The sequence below is a fragment of the Somniosus microcephalus genome, chromosome 14 (genome assembly GCF_052327205.1).
Source record: "Somniosus microcephalus isolate GS21.2 chromosome 14, FLI_Smic_1.0, whole genome shotgun sequence".
Taxonomy (NCBI): domain Eukaryota; kingdom Metazoa; phylum Chordata; class Chondrichthyes; order Squaliformes; family Somniosidae; genus Somniosus; species Somniosus microcephalus.
Window position 1 is genome coordinate 124,939,177 of NC_141000.1, and position 17,473 is coordinate 124,956,649.

A 17,473-nucleotide genomic window follows, 5' to 3' on the forward strand; every position below is an offset into this window, starting at 1 on the left:
TGCCACCCAGTGTCTAGCTTAGATGTGAAGAATAACCACTTCGAGCAGTGACTGAAGTGCTGTCAACACCTGTGGAACCAGGTCCTAGCATGAATTTTGTTTTTGACTGGGTTTTTGATAGAGTCAATAAGGAGAAGTTGTTTCCACTGGCAGGAGGGTCGGTAATCAGAGCTCACAGATTTAAGATAATTAGCGAAAGAGCCAGAGGTGAGCTGAGGAGCAATGTTTTTATGCAGTGGGGAGTTTACAACCCTTGCCCCTCTTCATGATGTCACTAACGCACATGGGATCCTTGGCTTTATGAAAAGGAAAGAAAGAAAGTCTTGCATTTCTATAGCGCCTTTCATGACCACTGGACGTCTCAAAGCGCTTTACAGCCAATGAAGTACTTTCGAAGTGTAGTCGCTGTTGTAACGTAGGAAATGCAGCAGCCGATTTGAGCACAGCAAGATCCCACAAACAGCAATGTAATAATGGCCAGATAATCAATCTGTTTTTGTTATGTTGATTGACTGATAAATATTGGCCCCAGGACAACTCCGCTGCTTTTGTTTGAAATAGTGCCATGGGATCTTTTACATCCACCTGAGAGAGCAGACGGGGCCTCGGTTTAATATCACATCCCAGAGATGGCACCTCTGACAGTGCAGCACTCCCTCAGCACTGCACTGGGAGTGCCAGCCTAGATTTATGTGCTCAAGTCCCTGGAGTGGGGACTTGAACCTACAAACTTCTGACTCAGAGGCGAGTGTGCTACCCACTGAACCAGAGCTGACACTGCAAATTGAGGCAGAGAGTACAAAAGTACATGAAGTCATGGTCAACATTAATAAATCACTGGCTTTGTCTCAGTTGGAGTGTAGTGTCCAATTCTGGGCACTGCACTTTAGGAAAGATGTCAATGCCTTGGAGAGGGTGCAGAGATTTACCAGAATGGTACCGGGGATCCTCTCTAACTTTTACCGCTGCACAATGGAGAGCATCCTGATGAACTGTATCACAGTATGGTATGGCAGCTGTAGCTACTATGACCGGAAAGCCCTGCAGCGGGTAGTCAAAACTGCCCAACGCATTACCGGCACCCGGCTACCGACCATAGAGCACATATACCAGAATCGCTGTTTACGGAGGTCACGGTCCATCATCAAAGACCCTACCCACCCCAGCCACAGTCTGTTCGCCCTCCTGCCATCTGGGAGACGCTACAGATGCATTCGCACCCGTACGACCAGATTTAGGAACAGCTTCTTTCCCAGGGCTGTCATCCTACTGAACTCCACAAATAAACTCTAAAGCCTGCACATCTGCCAATGCACTTTATTATGGTTATGTTTATGTTAATATATTACAAGCCAAATGTATGTTGAATGTTTAAATGTCTTAATCTAAATGTACACTCTCGGGAGCCGCAAGCCTACATTTCGTTGTACTGCACTTGTGCACTAACAATGACAATTAAAGTTGATTTGATTTGATTTGATTTGATTTGGGATGGACTTCAGTTATGTGGGGAGACTGGAGAAGCTGGGATTGTTCTCTTGAGAGCAGAGAAGGTTAAGAGGGAGATTTAATAGAGGTGTTCAAAATTCTGAGGGGTTTTGATGAGAGTAAATAAGGAGAAACTGTTCCCAGTAGCAGAAGAGTCAGTAGCCAGAGGACACAGATTTAAGGTGATTGGCAAAAGAACCAGAGGGGGGATGAGGAGAATTGTTATGATCTGGAATGCGCTGCCTGAAAGGGCAGTGGAAGGATGTTCAATAGTAACTTTCAAAAGGGAATTGGATAAATACTTGAAGGGGAAAAATTTACAGGGCTATGGGGGAAGAGCAGGGGGAGTGGGACTAATTGGAGAGCTCTTTCAAAGAGCCGGCACAGGCACAATGGGCCAAATGGCCTCCTTTTGTGTGGTATGATTCTATAAATCATTGCCTTCAGAGAAAACATCTCAAAGAAGAAAAAAGCAATACTAATATTGAATTGAAGTGAATAGGGTTTGTTTCCTGATCAGGGCAGAGCAAGTGATGGTACGTTAGCTGAGATCAGCTTGGTTGTGTAACTCGTACAAGGACGGAATGGAGCCCTGGGTCAATATGTTTAACACTTAATGACATCCAGGCATAATGTTGGAAATAGGATTGAAGGTTATGAGAATAAGTAACGCCTGGTGTGAATCAACTAATACTTAGCATGGTTCCTGCCATCTCATTTCATGGGAATATCACTGTAAAAGGGTCAGGTTGGATTACAGAACTGCATGTGTAGTTAATGGAGGTGCCCACCTCCGCTTATCTGCTGCTGAAACCCTCACCCATGCCTTTGTTACCTCCAGACTTGACTATTCCAATGCTCTCCTGGCCAGCCCCCCATTGTCCTCCCTCCATAAACTTCAGCTTGTCCAACACTCTGCTGCCCGAATCCAACCTCGCACCAAGTCCCGTTCAGCCATCACCCCCTGTGCTCGCTGACCTACATTGGCTTCCAGTCCAGAAATGCCTTGATTTTAAAATTCTCGTCCTTGTTTTCAAATCCCTCCATGGCCTCGCCCCTCCCTATCTCTCTAACCTCCTCCAGCCTTACAACCCCCCGAGATATCTGTGCTCCTCCAATTCTGGCCTCTAGCGCATCCCCGATTTTAATCACTCCACCACTGGTGGTCCTGCCTTTAGCCTTTAGCCCCGAGCTCTGGAATTCCTTCCCTAAACCTCTCCACCTCTCTAGCTCTTGCTCTGCTCCTTAAAGACGCTCTTTAAAACCTACCTGTTTGGTCACGCTTATGGTCATGTGTCCTAATATCTCCTTAACTGGCTCGGTGTCATATTTTGTTTGGTAAAGCTCCTGTGAAGCGCCTTGGGATGTTTTACCACATTAAAGGCGCTATATAAATACAATTTGTTGTTGTTTGTGTGAAGTTGGATCTGTGTGTGTTGATTATTAGAGATGTATGGTTTTTTTATTTGTTCCTGGGATGTGGGCGTCGCTGGCAAGGCCAGCATTTATTGCCCATCCCTAATTGCCCTTGAGAAGGTGGTGGTGAGCCGCCTTCTTGAACCGCTACAGTCCGTGTGGTGAAGGTGCTCCCACAGTGCTGTTAGGGAGGGAGTTCCAGGATTTTGACCCAGCGACAATGAAGGAACGGCCGATATATTTCCAAGTCAGGATGGTGTGTGACTTGGAGGGGAACTTGGAGGTGGTGGTGTTCCCATGCGCCTGCTGCCCTTGTCCTTCTAGGTGGAAGAGGTCATGGGTTTGGGAGGTGTTGCCGAAGAAGCCTTGGCGAGTTGCTGCAGTGCATCTTGTAGATGGTACACACTGCAGCCACGGTGCGCTGCTGGTGGAGGGAGTGAATGTTTAAGGTGGTGGATGGGGTGCCAATCAAGCGGGCTGCTTTGTCCTGGATGGTTTCAAGCTTCTTGAGTGTTGTTGGAGCTGGTGATAATATAGAAATATGTGTTGATTATTGAGATTTATGTGCTAATTGCTGTGAACTTTTGCTCTAAACATTTTGGACATCAAAAGAAAATCTCCCACAAATTGTCCTGAAGCGATTACGGAAGAATGCATGGTCGGGAAGATTGCATTAACGAATATTAGAAGATGCAGCCTGGGTGGGCCGAAGGTCCTTTTCTCCTTCCACACGTTTTCATTAGTTTTATGTTTTTGCACCATTCTGTTTTTCATTCAGAAGCGAGTCAAGTGTCAGAATGCCACAGCTTCACAAGGTTACCAGTGACTGAAACTATCATCGGCACGGACCTGGTAGTGAGGCTGCTCCTGTACACAGGGAGGAACTCAAGTTGCGCCACCTTGATCAATGCCACCCATACCAGTCCGCTGGATGTCAACAAGAAGACTATCTTTCTTATCCACGGATACAGACCATTTGGATCGCCGCCGAATTGGTTGACTAAGATGATAGAGACTCTACAAATGGTAGATGACACGAACCTCATCATTGTTGACTGGAACAGGGGGGCAACAACCATTAATTATTCAGTTGCCGTCTCCAACGCCAAAAAAGTTGCTGGAATTTTGGAACCAGTGATTGACAACATACTGGTAAGAATTTCTGTTTTAGTGTTAAAAGGATCCCTTTGGATCAGACAGAGGGACAATGATGGTTGTGTAGAACAATAGCAAAATACTACGGATGCTGGAAATCTGAAACAACAACAGAAAATGTCGGAGATGTTCACCAGGTCAGGGCAGCATCCGTGGGGAGAGAAACAGAGTCAACATTTCAGGTCAGAACAGTTCCTGCGAAGGGTCACCGACCTGAAATAGTAACTCTGTTTCTCTCTGTCTCTCCACGATGCTGCCTGACCTGATGGTTATGGTAAATGTTGAACTTCTAGCAGTTGTTATGTTTTTGTGGTCTCAGTTGTATACATGCAAACCATCTGCATTTCAAACTGATTGTCAGCCTTTTGGGGGACCTGCTTAACATGCCAACGTTTGCTGAAGAAAATCAGTGCACTGGACCCCTCTCTCCCCCAGTCTCAGTTCAGAGAGATTTGGGTGTCCTCATACAAGAAACACAGAGAGTTAGCATGCAATTAGGAAGGCAAATGGCATGTTGGCCTTTATTGATAAAGGGTTGGAGTATTAGAGTAAGGAAGTCTTGCTACAATTGTACAGGGCTTTGGTGAGACCACACCTGGAGAACTTATCTAAGGAAGGATATACTTGCCTTAGAGGCAGTTCAACGAAGGTTCACTAGATTGATCCCTGGGATGAGAGGGTTGTCCTATGAGGAGAGATTGAGTAGATTAGGCCGATACTCTCTGGAGTTTAGAAGAATGAGAGGTGATCTCATTGAAACACAAGATTCTGAGGGGGATTGACAGGGTAGATGCTGAGAGGTTGTTTCCCCTGGCTGGGGAATCTAGAACTAGGGGGCATAGTCTCAGGGTAAGGGGTCGGCCTTTTAAGACTGAGATGCAGAGGAATTTCTTCACTCAGAGGGCTGTGAATCTTTGGAATTCTCTACCCCAGAGAGCTGTGGATGCTGAGTCATTGAGTATATTCAAGGCTGAGATCGATAGATTTTTGGACTCTAGGGGAATCAAGGGATATGGAATTCAGGCAGGAAAGTGGAGTTGAGGTCGAAGATCAGCCATGATCTTATTGAATGGCGAAGCAGGCTCGAGGGGCCGTATGGCCAACTCCTGCTCCTAATTCTTATGTTCCTATGTTCTCAGAGCTCCTCTGTCTAGTTGCTAATGCACTGGAATAGGGTCTTGTCTTCTCTCCGCTAAGGGCCAGCTTGCAGCTGAGTGGGATATACAGAGCTGGCAATTTCATGGGCACAGCACAGAGGAGACAGGAACTTTGTCTGGTCCCTTAACCCTTGGACTCAAGTAGGAAGTAGGCGTGGGAGAAACATATGGTGATGAAAGGGGGGAGAGGGAAGAATGAATGGTAGAACATAAGAACATAAGAATTAGGAGCAGGAGTCGGCGACACGTCCCCTCAAGCCTGCTCCGCCATTCAATAAGATCATGGCTGATCTTCGACCTCAACTCCACTATCCCGTCGAGTCCCCATGTCCTTTGATTCCCCTAGAGTCCAAAAATCTATCGATCTCAGTCTTGAATATAGTCAACGATTCTGCATCTACAGCCCTTTGGGGTGGAGAATGCCAAAGATTCACAACCTTCTGTGAAGAAATTCCTCCTCATCTCAGTCTTAAATGACCGACCGCTTGTCCTGAGACTATGGCCTGTAGTTCTGAGAGGTTATTTCCCCTGACTCTCCAACCAGGGAAAACAACCTCTCAGCATCTACCCTGTCAATCCCCCTCAGAATCTTATATGTTTCAAAGAGATCACCTCTCATTCTTCTAAACTCCAGAGAGTATCGGCCCATTCTACACAATCTCTCCTCATAGGACAGCCCTCTCATCCCAGGAATCAATCCAGTGAACCTTTGTTGCACCGCCTCCAAGGCAAGTATATCCTTCCTTAGATAAGGAGACCAAAACTGTGCACAGTACTCCAGGTGTGGTCTCACCAAGGCCCTGTACAATTATACCAAGACTTCCTTAGTGAACAGAGAAGAAAGGAAGGCAGTGAAAGGGAGAGGGAAGGGGAAATGAATGGTAATGATGGGAAAAGAGAAGGGAGCAGAAGCTGGTATTGCTGGTTTGGAAGGACAAGGAGAAGCTGGGAGACACACTTTGGCATGGAGGGGGAAGAAGAGCCTCAGTGTTAATTGAGAGGTAATGGGGAGGAAGAGGGGCAGAATTAACTCAAAGTAGGTTAAGAATGCCAGCGTGGGGGTGGGGGGAAGAGATGAGGGGCAGCTTGAACTGGGGTAGTGGAAGACTGGGTTGGAGCTAATTGTTTGTACTGACAAGGTCCAAGGTACAAAGCCCATCTCATTACTTAGATTCACGTATTAGGGCTGTTTTTGAGTTTGAACTTTCAGGCGGCTGTCAGATTTTCTCACCAGCTCTTGCTAGTTTCCTATCTTGACGTGAATGTAGTTATCTAGGAGTCGGAGGATTGGTGCTGATAAGTAGACATCTGATGCCTGGTGATCCAGTTGGAGAGGAGTTTCTTGATACTTTTAAGGAAAAGAAAGAAAGAACTTGCATTTATATAGCGCCTTTCACGACCGCCGGACATCCCAAAGTGCTTTACAGCCAATGAAGTATGTTTGAAGTGTAGTCACTGTTGTAATGTAGGGAAATGCAGCAGCCAATTTGTGCACAGCAAGGTCCCACAAACAGGAAAAACATAAATGGTCGGATAATTTGTTTTGGGTTGTATTGGTTGAGGAATAAATATTGGCCCAGAACACTGGGGAGAACTCTTTGTTCTTTGAAATAGTGGCCGTGGGATCTTTTACGTCTACCTGAGAGAGCAGACGGGTCCTCGATTTAACATCTCGTCCGAAAGACGGCACCTCTGACAATGCAGCGCTCCCTCAGCACTGCACTGGGAGTGTCAGCCTAGATTTTTGTGCTCAAGTCTCTGGAGTGGATCTTGAACCCACGACCTTCTGACTCAGAGGCGAGAGTGCGACCCACTGAGCTACGGCTAAAAGGGGCATTGCGTTGGTTTGCTAATGCCAGTTTTTTAGGCAGTTATAGTTGAGGCAACAGTTTTTTGACAGACGCCACATTGGTCACAGGGAGAGGCTGCACTCGAGTGCGGCGTTGAAGCTCATGCACTGGCCTCAGTTACAAATAACCAAACGTTAGCACCTCGGAAATTGAAAATACACCACGACCGAAACCCCCAGAGTTACACTTAGAGGACTGCTCTGTGTTTACAGCTTTAAGATAATGGTTAATTGCAGTTCATTGTCAATATTGTTTCTTCAGAAAAACGGAGGTTCCCTCGACTTGATTCACATGATCGGTGTGAGTCTTGGTGCACACATATCCGGCTTCATTGGAAGTAGGTTTGATGGGAAGATTGGACGAATAACCGGTGAGGAACATTAAACCATTTCTTTGGCAAATTACTGCGGATGCTGGAAATATGAAATATAAACAGAAAATGCTGGAAATACTCAGCAGGTCAGGCAACATCTGTGGAGCAAGAAATATAGGGGGAGAAATTGAGTATAGTCCCGTTTGGGGAGCCAGCCTCGCCAGGGTGCTAAAAGTAGCCCGCCGGAAATTGAGTGGCAGCACCCCAAAGGGAAGCGCAGCGCTACTGGAGGCGTGGCGCAACGTGCTGCAGTGCCACACGCTGCGGCACGTCGCGCTGCGGTATTGCAGGCCTTCCTCCCCTTCTTAAAGGGGAGGGGCCTTGTGCAGCACGATCTGGGGCCCAGCTGGGCCCCCGAGGATTGCGAGTGCAGGCAAAAGAGCCCGGCACCGAGGAGAAGTGCCGGGCTCTTGGAACGCAGCCGGCACTCCACGGGGAGGGGTTCAGGAGGCCGGAACGGGAGCGCAGACAGGTGCTGACAGGTGACCAACAACAAAAATGGCCGCCCCGCACCTCTCCTTTAATTTGCGCCTCCCCGGCCGCAGGTAGGCCCCCCTGAACCGGTCGGACATAGCGTCCGGCGGTAAATCAGGGGGCGCTTCCAAATATCGCGGCCGGGGCATCAGCAGGGCGCTGCGCACACTGATGGCGTCATCGGTAGCAGCGCAGCGCTAATGGCTAGCGCCACCACTAGTGTCCCGCGGAATTTAGCGGGTGGCGTGGACAGTGCCGCGCCCGGGCGCCAGTTGGCTTGCGACCCACTTAGCGCCCTCTTAAGGCGCTAACGGGTGGCGCAGCCAACTGAATTTCTCCCCCATAGAGTCATAGGGGGAGAAATTCGGCATCGCCCATTTTGAGGCGTGGTTATCGGCCGGGCACAAAGTTTAGCGCCCGGCGCAAATTATCGCCGCCTACTGCAAAATTCATCTCTATCGCCCCTGGAGGTGATTGGAGCGCTAAATCAGGCGTTACACACCTCTTTTAAGGCACTAAGCCGGAGGAGCGGGGCGCTACCTCACAGCGCTGGCGAAGCTCGTGATGTTAGTCGGCAATGGAACACAGACACACTGGCGCCGGCCAGTTCTTAAAGGGGAGTTCTGACGAATGGTCATCGAACTGAAACGTTAACTCTGTTTCTCTATTCACAGATGCTGCTTGACCTGCTGAGTTTCTCCTGCATTTTCTGTTTTTATCTTAAAGGGGAGGGTTGATCTTGCCTTGCTCTCCATCCACATCCTGCTCATTGCAGCCTTGGATCTCGGCCTGAATCTCAGCCTGGAGAGACCTGTACATCAAATCTGCTGGAAAGAACAATGGAGAGACCCAGGGAAAGAGCTCAGAGTGCAGACCCCACAGTCTCTTCTAAATCGATACAAGGGCAAATCAAAACCAACCTGCAAAACTCCTTCACACAGCGTTGAATCTCTCCAGAAGCCTGTCTCTCTCAGAATGTGTGCTGCAAAAATGTCACCGACAAAAAAAGGCAGGAAGTGGTCGCCTTTAAATAGCGCTCCGCTGGTCCCTTTCCGACAGCGTAACGGTCCCCTCAACCTGTTGTTGCTAGCGGCAGGCAGTAAGGCAGGGGGCGCCATTCAATTTCCGGTCAGGGGCGCTAACGGGGCGTTGCGCACTGGACTGACGTCACGATCTGCCGGCGCAGGAGATCGTGGCGGTATTGTTTAGCGCCACCGCAAAATGTCCGCTCAATTTCGCGAGAGGTGCAGGTCTCGCCATGCCCGGGTGCTAGTTGGTTAGCGCCTCACTTATCGCCCTCTTAAGGTGCTAACAGGTGGCGACAACAACTGAATTTCTCCCCCATAGAGTCATAACGGCACAGAAGGAAGGCATTCGGCCCATCGAGTCCGTGCCGGCTCTCTGTCGAGCAATCCAGTCAGTCCCATTCCCCCACTCTATCCCCGTAGCCTTGCACGTTTATTTCCCTCAAGTGCCTATCCAGTCGCCCCATGAAAACATTGAGTGTCTCTGCTTCCACCGCTTCCGTTGACAGCGAGTTCCAGGTCAGCACCACTCGCTGCATAAAAAAGCTTTTCCTCACATCCCCCCTGTATCTCTTGCCCAAAACTTTAAATATGTGTCCCTAGTCCTTGTACCATCAACTAGTTAAACAGCCTTTCCCCGTCTAGCCTATCCAAACCTGTCATAATCTTGTACACCTCGATCAAATCACCCCTCAACCTCCTTTGCTCTAATGAAAACAAATCCAGCTTCTCCAACCTGTCCCCCTATCCCCCAGCTAAGATCCCCCATCCCCGGAACCATTCTGGTAAATCTCCTCTGCACCCTCTCAAGGGCCTTCACGTCCTTCCTAAAGTGTGGTGACCAGAACTAGACGCAATACTCCAGTTGTGGCCTAACCAGCACTTTATTAAGGTTCAACATAACTTCTCTACTTTTGTACTCAATACCTCTATTTATGAAGCCCAAGATCCCATATGCTTTGCTAACCACTCTCTCAATATGTCCTGCCACCTTCAGGGACCTATGCACATTAACTCCCAGGTCCCTCTGTCCCTGCACACTCTTTAAAACTGTGCCATTAAGTGTATATTGCCTCTCCCTGTTCCTTCTGCCAAAATGCATCATCTCACAATTCTCTGTATTAAATTCCATCTGCCACTTGTCTACCCATTCTGCTAGCCTTTCTTTGTCCTGTTGCAGTCGATTGGTATCATCATCATTGTTTGCCACACCCCCAAGGTTGGTGTCAGTGGCAAATTTAGAAATTCTACTTTGTATTCCAATGTCCAGGTCATTTAGATATATATCAAAAAAAGCAGTGGCCCCAGCACTGACCCTTGGGGAACACCACTGTCTACCATCCTCGAGTCTGAAAACAGCCATTTACCACAACTCGCTGTTTTCTGTCCTTAAGCCAATTCCTTATCCAAGCTGCCACTGACCCACCTATTCCATGAGCCTCAATTTTGTTAACCAGCCTTCTATGTGGTACTTTGTCAAACGCCTTCCTAAAATCCATATAGACACCATCCATTGCATTCCCTTCATCAATCCTCCCTGTCACTTCATCAAAAAATTCAATTAGATTAGTCAAACACGATCTGCCTTTTACAAATCTGTGTTTGCTCTCCTTAATTAGCTTAAACCTTTCCAAATGCCTGTTAATTTTTTCCTTGATTATTGGTTCTAAAACTTTACCCACCACTGATGTTAAACTGGCCGGCCTGTAGTTACTAGGATTGTCCTTACACCTTTTCGTGAACAATGGTGTCACATTTGCCACTTTCCAATCCTCAGGCAGCTCCCTCTCATCTAGGGAAGATTGGAAAATTATGGCAAGCCCTTCTGCTATCTCCTCCCCCAATTCCCTTGATGACTGTGACCACGATGGGCCGAATAGCCTCCTTCTGTGCTGTATGATTCTATGATTCAGTATACTTGTTCCTGATCATGACTCTTGCGGCGAGTGTGGTGTACCCATGTCGATCTCAAGGGAGGGCAGAATGGAGGTGCAGCAGTGACACTGTTGGTGATCAAGCAACCTGTTTGCATTCACTGATGAGTGTTGTATCCGTGTGTTAATGGAGACACGGAATGCAGGAGTTGGTTTAACAGGTGTTTACTGAACAAAGTCTGGAGGTGAACTAAAAGATACAAGACACTATACAGGCTTATATACCCGAGTGGTCACTACCGGTATTACAGTACACAGGGGCTCTTAAAGGTACATACACTACAATTCCTCCCCTTTGAGATAATTGGTGCATAACATTTTAAGTAATCATTAATTAACATGTTTACAAGAACAATAATCTACACATTTGCTGCAGTTAATCAATTATAAGTCAGTCTCTCTGGAGGCTTCCTGACTCGGTCCGGATAACGCCTCGGTGGTGTAGTAGTTTTCTGTGGTGTAGTAGGTTCTTTTGGCAAGGTCAATTCGGCTTGAATGCCAGTGTTGGGTTCATCTGGTTCCAGTATCACCGGATCGGAGGTAGATACTATGGGTATCTCTGCTTCATCATTAGGCGTATAGAGTTGTGGTGTAGGTTGTCCCTTTTCGGATGACTCTATGATCTGGTCAGCATGGCTCCTTATTATACTTTCTCCAATGTCCATGGTATACATCAGCGGTCCTAGTCGTGTGCAAATAGTTCCAGGCTGCCATTTCTCGGTACGGTAGTCCCGGGCCAAAACTTGTTGACCTATCTGGAAGGTTCTAGTTGGCCTTTCATTCATGCCTTGAAATTGCCGGTTCTCTACGTCCCTTCTGATGTTTGGCTTGATCAAATCCAGCCGGCATCTTAGTCTTCTATTGAAAAACATCATGGCGGGAGTTTGGTTTGTAACCACATGTGTTGCATTCCTGTACGCAAACAAGTTATCTACCTTATGTTGTAGATTTATGTCTTCATTACCCATGGCCTTTATGGCCTTCTTGAAGGTCTGGACAAACCTTTCAGCTAATCCATTGGTGGCGGGATGGTATGGGGCGGACGTGTAGTGCTTAACCCCATTGTTTTTTAAGAACTTCCTGAATTCTTCGGACACAAATTGCGGTCCATTATCAGAACAGATCTGTTCAGGCAGCCCATTCCTGGCAAATATGGTCCTTAATACTGTGATGGTTTTTTCCGTGGTGGTGGAGGACATCTTAATTACCTCCGGCCACTTGGAGTGTGCATCAACCGCGATTAAGAACATTGAGTCCATAAATGGACCAGCAAAGTCGATATGTACCCTTTGCCATGGAGATGAGGGCCACTCCCATGGATGTAGAGGGGCTTGTGGTGGGGCGTTTTGGACCTTCTGGCATCCTAGACAGCTCTTGGTCATTTCTTCGATGTCTCCATCAATACCTGGCCACCACACAAACGCTCTGGCTAGGTTCTTCATTTTCACTCCACCCAGATGCCCCTCGTGAAGCTCCTTTAGCACTTTATCCTGGAGTTTGGGTGGAATCACCACTCTGGATCCACACATCAAGGTTCCTCGGCACACTGACAGCTATTCTCTTCTTTGCGAGAATGCTGGCAACGTAAGCATACTGAGGGTTGGCATGGAGGAGGCTCACCCTCTCGACCAGGGGGTCTGTCTTATGGGACCTCACGTGCTTCCGCAGTAGGACGGGTCCTGGAGAAGTCAGCCATGTCGGTAACGAGGTCCCCGATGTGGACTTCATGGGGAAGGAGAACATTCTCTCGTGAGGGGTAGCATTGGTGGCTGTACAGAGCAGTGACCGAATGGAATGGAGCGCCGCAGGGAGGACTTCCTGCCAGCGAGAGGTCGGGAGGCCCTTAGATTTCAAGTTTAAAAGGACTGCCTTCCAGACCGTCGCATTCTCCCTTTCCACCTGGCCATTCCCCCGGGGGTTGTAGCTGGTGGTCCTGCTTGTAGCGATACCTCTCGAGAGCAGGTACTGCCGGAGTTCGTCGCTCATAAAGGATGAGCCCCTGTCGCTATGAATATAGCTAGGGAAACCGAACAAGGCGAAGAGGTCATTCAGACATTTAATGACCGTGGTACTGGTCATGTCTGAGCAAGGGATGGCAAACGGGAAACGGGAGTACTCATCAATTATGTTGAGGAAGTACACATTGCGGTCGGAGGGGGGGAGGGGCCCTTTAAAATCGACGCTCAGCCGTTCAAAGGGGTGCGTGGCTTTGATCAGGCTTGCTCTGTCTGGCCTATAAAAATGCGGTTTGCACTCGGCACAGATTTGGCGGTTCCTGGTCATGGTCCTGACCTCCTCGATGGAGTAGGGCAGGTTATGGGATTTGATGAAGTGAAAAAACCTGGTGACCCCCGGGTGGCAGAGGTCATTGTGGAGGGTCTTCAGTCTATCGACCTGCGCGTTGGCGCATGTACCACGTGATAGGGCATCTGGGGGCTCATTGAGTTTCCCGGGCCGGTACAAGATATCGTAATTGTAGGTGGAGAGTTCGATTCTCCACCTCAAGATCTTGTCGTTCTTGATTTTGCCCCTCTGCTTATTATTAAACATAAAAGCTACTGAACGCTGGTCAGTGAGCAGGGTAAATCGTTTTCCGGCCAGGTAATGCCTCCAATGTCGCACAGCTTCCACAATGGCCTGGGCCTCCTTTTCGACAGAGGAGTGTCGAATCTCGGGGCCCTGGAGGGTCCTTGAGAAAAAGGCCACGGGTCTCCCCGCCTGGTTAAGGGTTGCAGCTAGGGCAAAGTCGGAAGCGTCGCTCTCCACTTGGAAAGGGATGGACTCATCCACTGCGTGCATTGTGGCCTTCGCAATATCTCCTTTTATGAGAGTGAAGGCTGCACAGGCCTCTGCTGTCAGGGGGAAGGAGGTGGACTTGATGAGGGGTCTGGCTTTGTCCGCATAGTTCGGCACCCACTGAGCATAGTACGAGAAAAACCCTAGGCATCTCTTCAGTGCTTTTTGGCAGTGGGGGAGGGGGAGCTCCATGAGGGGGTGCATCCTGTCGGGGTCGGGGCCGATGACTCCGTTCTCCACTACACAGCCAAGAATGGCAAGGCGCTTGGTACGAAACATACATTTGTCCTTGTTGTATGTTAGGTTCAGCCGCTGGGCCGTACGGAGGAATTTCTCTAGATTAACATCATGGTCCTGCTGGTCGCGGCCGCAGATGGTGACGTTGTCTAGATAGGGGAAAGTGGCCTGGAGCACGTTCTGGTCGACCATCCGGACCATCTCCCGTTGGAAGACTGAAACCCCGTTGGTGACGCCGAAGGGAACTCTGAGGAAGTGGTAGAGACGACCGTCAGCTTCAAAAGCTGTGTACTGGCGGTCCTCAACCCTGATGGGGAGCTGGTGGTATGCCGACTTCAGATCAATCGTCGAGAACACCCGGTATTGTGCTATCTGATTGACCATGTCAGATATGCAGGGGAGTGGGTATGCATCTAGCTGGGTGTAGCGATTGATCGCCTGGCTGTAGTCAATAACTAGGCGCTGTTTTTCGCCAGTCTTTACTACCACCACTTGTGCTCGCCATGGGCTGGTGCTACTTTCAATAATCCCTTCCTTCAGGAGTCTTGCTACCTCGGATTTAATGAAGCTCCTATCCCCGGCACTGTAACGCCTGCTTTCGGTAGCGATGGGCTTACAGTCGCGGGTGAGGTTAGCGAACAAGGAGGGGGGGGGACTTTAAGGGTGGAGAGGCTGCAAATGGTGCGCGGCGCGCGATTTAAAAGCTGCTGGCTGCAGACTGTGAGTGGGGGGAGGGGTCCGTCGTACGTTAATGTGACACTCTTAAGGTTGCACTGAAAATCCAACCCCAGTAGAACGGCAGCGCAAAGATGGGGCAGGACCAGGAGTTTAAAATTTTTGTATTCTGTGCCCCTTACTGAAAGGGTCACTACACAGTAGCCACCGACGTCCGCTGACTGGGCTTTGGAAGCCAAAGAGATCCGATGTCGCGTCGGCAGGACCGGGAGAGAGTAACTCCGCACCGTGTCGGGGTGGATAAAGCTTTCCGTGCTCCCGCTGTCAAAAAGGCAGGTAGTGGCGCGGCCGTTTACCTTAATGTCCATCATGGACCTGGACAGTTGATGAGGGAGAGATTGGTCCAGCGTCACGGAGGCCAGCGTATGGTCGAGCGAGTCGATGTGGTCGTCAGATGAGGCGGTGGTTGAGTCCGGGTCCCCCGTGGTTGAAGTTGGAGACGTCCGAGATGGCGGACAAAATGGCGGCGCCCATGGTCCCGATCCCCACGCGGCTGGGGGAGCCCAAGATGGCGGACAAGATGGCTGCCCCCACGGTTCGCACGCGGCGCTGCTGGCGTTAGCGGTTTTACCTTTGCAGGCGCTGACATAGTGCCCTTTCTTCCCGCAGCCGGAGCAGGTAGCGTTTCTCGCTGGGCAGCGTGCTCTGGGGTGTTTTGCCTGGCCACAAAAATAACATTTCTGTGCCTTGGACATCGCAGCAGCAGTTGAAGGTGGCGGTCCCATGACCCAAGGTTGTGGCGTCCACGTTGCGGAGCGGTTAGGGGAGAAGGCGTCCATATTCCTGTGGGCCGCGTCGAGCGAGAGCGCGAGGGACACTGCCTTTCTCAGGTCCATTTCTCCCTTTTCCAACAGTCTCTGCCGGGAGTAGTCGGACCTTAGACCCGCAACGAAAGCATCTCGGATCAGTCCCTCCATGTGTGCTGCGGCTGATGCTTCTTTGCAGTCGCAGTCTCGGCCGAGTATCCGTAGTGCCCGTAGGAAGGCCTCCACCAATTCCCCGGGCTGCTGTCTGCGGGATCTTAAGAGGCGCCGGGCATAGACCGTATTTACTGGGCGTGCGTATTGCCCTTTTAGCAGACCGATAGCCGCCGCGTAGGTCGTCTCGTCCTGGATTATTGTATAAACTTGGTGGCTCACCTTTGAGGCCAGGATTTCCAACTTGTTTTCGTCCAGGGTCACAGTTGAGGCTTGCAGGTAGGCCTCGAAGCAACGCAGCCAATGCGCGAATTTGGTAGCCGAACCCGCCTCTTGGGGGTCTAGGTCCAGGCATGTTGGTCTGAGGGCTCGCAGCAGCTCCTGTTGCTCAGCGTTTGGTGCAGCAGTCTGCTGTTCAGCGTTTGTTGCAGCAGCCTGCTGTTCAGCGTTTGGTGCAGCAGCCTGCTGTTCAGCAAATGTCGACATTTTGTTTTTGCTAATAAAATTGATGCGCTATCAATTACTCATAAAAGACTGAGAGTTAAGAGAGTAACTAAAGGCTTTTATTAGCAAAGAACAGAACATGCCTCTCGTGGTTGACTGGGTTCCAAGAAGGCAGGGGGCTGCAGGTCAATCACCTTTATACCTGGGCCTGTGTGGGTGGAGCCAGCCGAGACATGTTGAGGCATGCATAGGTACAACAGTGTGTATCAACAACAACAACAGCAACAACAGTGGTTTACCACAGTCATATTGGTGTGCCCCTAGGAAAAGGGACCACCTCTGTAGCCTTTGCGCTGTCATAATGGGAACGCCCTTTTTAGGGTTGAATATGGAGACGAGGGGTTGATGGTCAGTCAACAAGGTAAATTTTTGTCCGTGTAGGTAATGGTTGAATTTCTTCACTCCCCACACCAGGCTGAGTGCTTCCCTGTCGATCTGGGCATAGTTATGCTCAGCTGAGTTCAATGAGCGTGACGCAAAAGCTATCGGCCGCTCCGAGCCATCAGGGAATCTATGCGATAATACCGCTCCTATGCCGTAAGGGGATGCATCGCACGCCAGTCTGATTGGCAGTGATGGGTTGTAATGCGCCAACACTTCCTTGGACGTGATCAAGCCTTTGCATTTATGGAAGGCACGTTTACAGTCTTCGCTCCATTTCCAAATTACTCCCGTTTGTAGCAGTGCGTTAAGAGGGTGCAGAACAGTTGACAAGTTCGGTAAAAATTTATGATAGTAATTTATCAATCCCAGGAACGACCTTAATTGTGAGACATTTTCAGGTGCTGGGGCTTTTATGACTGCTTCAATTTTTTCAGGTGGCTTATGCAACCCTTCTTCGTTAATTATATGGCCACAATATGATATTTGTTTCTGGAAAAATTCGCACTTGGGGCGATTTGCTCGTAGGCCCCGTTCTCTCAGCCTAGTGAGCACCTGCTCTAAATTGGCAAGGTGCTCGTTGTCGTTTTCTCCTGTTGCAAGGATGTCGTCTAGGTAGCATTGAGTCCCCGGAATCCCTTGCAGGACTTGCTCCATAGCTCTTTGCCAGATAGCTGGAGCTGATGCTACTCCGAAAACCAGTCGATTGTACTGGTACAGGCCTTTGTGTGTGTTTATCGTGAGATACTTTTTAGAGGCCTCCTCAACCTCCATCTGTAGATATGCCTGTGCCAAGTCAATTTTGGTGAAACGTTTCCCTCCGGATAGTGAGGCGAAAATATCTTCTATCCTCGGAAGAGGATACTGTACCATGTGAAGGACCGGGTTTACAGTCACCTTGAAGTCCCCACAGATGCGAATTTTTCTCTGTTCTTCAGATTTATCATTATTCAACGTTTTCTTCATGACCGGGACGATGGGTGTTGCCCACTCGCTCCAATCTACCTTGGATAACACGCCTGCCTTTTTCA

At 49.2% G+C, this 17,473-nt stretch overlaps 1 protein-coding gene across 2 annotated transcripts in view; it reads left to right on the forward strand.

Annotated features, from left to right (window-relative positions):
- Window positions 1-17,473, forward strand: part of LOC147107909 (lipase member H-like) — a 69,447-nt gene that overhangs the window by 14,224 nt on the left and 37,750 nt on the right. For both annotated transcript variants that reach the window (XM_086007297.1, XM_086007298.1), the window contains exons 2-3: window positions 3,683-4,056; window positions 7,328-7,436. In XM_086007297.1, coding sequence (XP_085863423.1) covers window positions 3,683-4,056; window positions 7,328-7,436 — 483 coding nt within the window. The remainder of the gene's footprint in view (window positions 1-3,682; window positions 4,057-7,327; window positions 7,437-17,473) is intronic.